This window comes from Lasioglossum baleicum, chromosome 8, assembly GCF_051020765.1.
Source record: "Lasioglossum baleicum chromosome 8, iyLasBale1, whole genome shotgun sequence".
NCBI classification, from domain to species: Eukaryota; Metazoa; Arthropoda; class Insecta; order Hymenoptera; family Halictidae; genus Lasioglossum; species Lasioglossum baleicum.
The window spans coordinates 14,765,578-14,770,754 of NC_134936.1; the positions used below are offsets into that span (position 1 = coordinate 14,765,578).

Here is a 5,177-nt window from a genome sequence, read left to right on the forward strand (position 1 = left end):
TGGCGAGGAGTCGCGGCACTTTCCCCGCTGGACGTCGTACATACGTAAGTCTTTTAGAATGGGCGAATCGTTGATAGACCGATTTCCTCGGTGTTCCAAGAAACAACACTTTCCTGAATTCAATTATTCGATCCTCGGTCGGGGGAACCCTGTATTAGGGACGAGCCGAGTTTTTGCGGGTCGTTACGCTTCCTCGGGACGTTGGAAAACTACTGTGTAGCATCCGAGTACTCGAGACTCTATATTCTTTAACCCAGGGGAACTATGTTGAAGTAAGTCGAGTTAACGTGTTGAGTAAAGTGAAATAATATTGGACAATGTTGTCGAATCTGATTCCATCGAATTGAAATTACAGAACGCGCGACGCTAATTTGTTGCAGAAGTCAGAGGATAATTAGATCGCCAAGTCATCTGAGAAGATCTTTGGTACAGTCAATTTTAATGAGACACGGGGCTGCTTTGACGACACAATTGTGAACTATGTTGTCAAGCACATAGCGTCCCACATCCTAAATTCGCTAGAGCGGTTGTTCCCTTGCTCAATCAAACGAAATTGTAAAACGCGGTGGAACACCGTAATGATTTAATTTAACCGAGGCGTAGGTGCCAGCTCAATCTACAGCACGATTGCACCAGCCTCGCATTGTGTGGCCAGGTTACCCAATTCCGGGACTTATTACTCATTTTCTAATTGCTTCTTCAAATCTCCGTCCATAATCGAATTTCACGTTTACAATCATCCCTGCCGGTGTAAATCGTTTTCACCTCGAAACGATTGAATATATCCAATCTCGATCATTACCTCCAACGAATCTCGCGAAGACAATAGCAATCAACCGATGGGCTAATCAACGTATCCCCAGCGATAGGTACTCCTAATAAAGGAAATTCCCTGACGGGGCTCTTAATGAACCCGTTACGTGCGCCGGTGCTTGTTGCGTTACCAACGAAATCTAAACACACGTAAGCGACTTAACGCCCCGTAACATAATTCATTAACCGGCCTGCTAAACGTTCTCCACCGTCTGATAAAACCGGATGACCGAGAAAACGATCAACACGATAGATCTTGCGCAACGGCGCGCGGCGCGGCGCGATCGATGCCTGCTTTCACGGGAAAAATTATCCGTGGATCCGAGAGAGGATACGCGGGAATCCTGGGGATCGAGATGATCGGCGATTGGAATCTCTCGCCCCTTCTCTCGACGGAAGAATGCCTGGCCTCTGGCCGGCCACTTTCGAATCTCTGACCACTGGTCTGCATTTGCAAAACCTTCTCGCTGAACGTTGCTGCTCGACGAGGCTTTGACGTCACGCCGGAGATGATCGTGGCCCCCGAGGGCACGCTCCCGGTTCGATCGACGCAGTGAAAGGAGAAAGGTGTCCGTTCGCCGAAAAAGAATCGAGGAAAAAATGTTCAGTCTCTTCCCGGAGAAGGAAGCGCGGAAAAAGTGTCCGAGGGATCGCTCGGGTCACGCGGTCGGAACCTCGGGACATAAATCAGGAAGCATGAGTAGGATCGTCGAAAAGAGAAATTAGGGAAGTGAGCAGACTCCCAAGAGACTATAGTAACATCGCGTTGAACGTTTTTGCGTTGTTACAGCGGTAGACGGTAAAATTGTCCACGCAGGAAGGTTCAATGGCTGAAGAGAATAGAATAAATGCGGTGGGTTCAACGGTGGCGACGTTTTTTTTTATTTTTTTCTACAAAAAAGCCTTTATACAAGTATAAAAAAGATGCGTGGTTAAGAAGTAGCGTTCAGAACATATAAAAAAATAGTGTGTATCTCTGTACGTGTGTGTACGTGTGTATATTTCCGCGCCAGCGGCCGCCTACACGTTTCGAGATGTTACGCTCCCGTTTCCCCATGATGTTTGCTCCTCCGGTTTTCGATGTCGGCCAGGTCCGGCGAAGGCTAGTCAATGTCCTCCTCGAAACGGGATCGAAGAACGCGCGGCAGACGCCGTGGAAAGCGTGTGTAGGTATTAATTGTATTTACAAGGCGCGTGATCCGCGCCGATCACGGCTTCGGCTTCGACTTCGGCTCCGGCTCAACGGTTTCATGTCTCGCGAGTCTTATAAATATATCGGCGAGGATCCTTCTTCCGAGGATTCTTTCGATCGATGCTTGTTTTATTTATCACTGTGAAGGGGTTTCTCGATCCCTCGCGGTCACGACCGCGACGACGACAGACATTTGTTACGACGACGGACAGGTGTGCGACACCTCGTCGACACCGACCGGATCGTTGAGCTGGCTGCCGTCCCGACGTTCAAGTTCACCCCGTAGCCCTGACCCATTGGAGCGACGACCCTTGGTCTCCAACGAGCTAGCAGCTCAAGGGCTAAGTTAGCATCCGCACGCACCTCCGTAGATTCCAAAGAGGCTCGTGGCCCGTTGAAGCGACGACGATTTGATTTCAACGAGACAGGAGCCTGGGAATTCTCTCCCGATCTCTTTCTGTACGTGCACCTTCAGACTTCCTAGTCTTCTTTGTCCCTCTATGAACTTTGATACGTCGGAACGGCGACCTTCGATCAGCGGGACTCTTTCCCTAGAGACGATTAGCTTCCTCGACGATCTCAACGATCTGTCCTTGGTGCGGCGATCTTCCGAGCGGCTTTTTTCGGGAACGTTTCACTTGGAAGAACTTCCCTCACGGCAAGTAAGTTTTCATCCGCCATCGAACACCTGTGGCATGAGTTCGGCTCGAAAGATGGTCGCGGTGGTCGACTGGTGTGTTCACTCGTTTCCTTTCTCTCCCTCTCTCGCTCTCCCGACGTCCAACCTCTGCTCTCTTTCTTTTTTTCGTTACGGTGACCGCTTAGAACGGTGCACCATAGCTACCGCTGGGCCTGCTCGGAGCCCCGTAGCCAGAGCTGGGACCGCTGGGGTAACCTCCAGGTCCCTGGCTGATTTGGTTGAACTGGGCGACTTGAATAGCCTGTCTGATTCCCTCGAGATCGATGCCTACCACACGGGTTTGGTAGCTAGGCACTCCGTACGAGGAGCTCGGTGCTCCATATTGGGAAGATGGGGCCCCATAGCTGGAGCTGGGAGCGTAACCACCGCCTCCGAATCCTCCGGATTGCTGGGCCTGGAGTTCTTCCTTCAGCAAGATTTGACGGATCTGTTCGAGGAGAGCTCCGTCGACGGATGCGCCCTCGTTGGTTTGATATCCGGTGGACACGGAGGTGTACCCGCCGCCACCACCGCCTCCTCCTCCTAGAGAGTACCCGCCTCCACCACCACCTCCGCCGCCCAGAGAGTAACCACCGCCGCCGCCACCACCACCGCTTGGTCTGCTGTAGCTGTAGCCTGAGGAGACTGGTGGTTCGGCCAGGGCGAACCCTGCCAGGCCGACTATCATACACTGAAATAAACAGAATTTACATTTTAGAATATTACATTAATTTATGATTTTGTCGGGGACTCTTTTCAGGATAGTAGTGAAAATCAAAAATGAACAACTAATATTTAGTAGGTTTTGTTCAGAATCTCGATCGCGAGGATATTACGGAGCAAAGGGATAATTAGTTTCACTCTCTCTCGCATCGGTTCAAGAGGAAACAGGAAAAATGTTGCCACACTGTTCATCGAGGCGTGGTCGAAGTTAAATAAAAGCCGAAAGGGAAAGTTGTCGGAAACCCAAAAAAAAACACAGCAAAGATGGAGTGTCCGAGTAGAACTTCCGCTTGGAAAATCGACTGGGGACACTCTCGATCAATTTGCTTAGACTATACACTGAGGACACTGTATACCGGTAGTCAGTCACTTCGTCAATCTTCACTTGTTCACACAGACACACACACACACTCTCTCTCTCGCTCTCTCTCTCTCTCTCTCTCTCTCTCACTCTCTCCCTTTCTCTCTATACGGTTTTAGGGCAATTCTTAAGTGAATTTCAGCGTGCTTACCGCGATCAGAGGATTCATGTCGGCTTCTGCGATGCCGCTCGGTTCTGTGACTCTGTGGAAGGTAGACCAGGATCCTTTATACCCCGAAGAGAAGCAGGGGGATACTTGGGGCCCCCACGAAGAAGAGACGGGGGCCTCTCGAGTGAGAGTAATTCAGCTTGTGAGACGATTCTCTCCTCCTCCTCCTCGTCCTCCCTCCCTCGTCGACGCTCTCAGCTATCCTTTCGATTGTGCTAGGTGTCTCTGTTGCTCAGCCGGTCTTGGTAAAGGCTTATCCTACTTGCCGGCGATCCACATGCCTATACCCCATCGGGGAACAACCGAATTTGGTGACCGGTTGCGAAACGCACGGTTCTCGGACGCTCACGAACGGCCTGCGGGCCCCATCTTACGTCCTAGACCTCGACTCCTTTGCGCCCTCGATCCTCTGGATCCTCAACGATTTCGTCAGATCCTCTCTGACCCGCAGCGATCGCTACCAACTTCGATCTTGGCCCGGGAATCATGCCACGTGACGCAACGGCCACTCGAAATTATGATGAATGCCTCTTTCTATTAGATGATCGATCGCTTTGGGATTCCCTGGCAAGATCTCGAAATCCCCTTTCTACATTGTTTAATACTTGGATAAAAAATGTCGGAACTCGAGAACTGTTGCGTAGGTTCGTTTATCTAGGACCCGCTTGTGTACGAATTTCGGGTATTAAGATTCTGTACACACGTTCATGGAACACGCGTGGGACCATCTACTTTACAAGTAGACCGTCGAGTCGGTACGCTATTTCAGGTGTATTCGAACGTTTAACCTACTTCGTTGCAATTTACTCGACGTCGAGAACTAAAAGCAAGATAAACCAACGACGGTTTTTATCGGCGAAGCTTTTATCTCGCTTCTGTGGAAAAAGTTCTGTCAATAGTGCATCGTGAACGGCCAATTAATGCTCCTGTATTTTCACAACTCTGACTTGTTGCGTGATAAGATAGAGGGAAGTGATCGTGGTAGGACAATTGTGTATTTTCTTCCTAGCTTTATTTCATATGGTTCGAACAATTTTGATGTTAGACATTATATTTACACAATTCATTAGATTAAGGAACGATCATGAACATCCTCGTATCTCTTGGAAAGTAATTGCTTCACACCGTGTTAACCAAAATTATCAATTCATTTTGAATCGATTCTTATTGCCCAGAACATCAATCTTTCACGAGACAGCTCGCTTCACTTGCTCAAACACGACGCTCAAAGTAATTAATT

At 49.4% G+C, this 5,177-nt stretch overlaps 1 protein-coding gene across 1 annotated transcript; it reads right to left on the reverse strand.

Annotated features, from left to right (window-relative positions):
- Positions 1-1,671: 1,671 nt before the first annotated feature.
- On the reverse strand, positions 1,672-4,068 carry LOC143211674 (uncharacterized). The gene is made up of 2 exons (XM_076429537.1): positions 3,920-4,068; positions 1,672-3,375 (listed from the first exon to the last, which is right to left on the reverse strand). The coding sequence occupies exons 1-2, from the start codon at positions 3,935-3,937 to the stop codon at positions 2,827-2,829; spliced, it is 567 nt and encodes a 188-aa protein (XP_076285652.1). The 5' UTR covers positions 3,938-4,068; the 3' UTR covers positions 1,672-2,826.
- Positions 4,069-5,177: the final 1,109 nt, after the last annotated feature.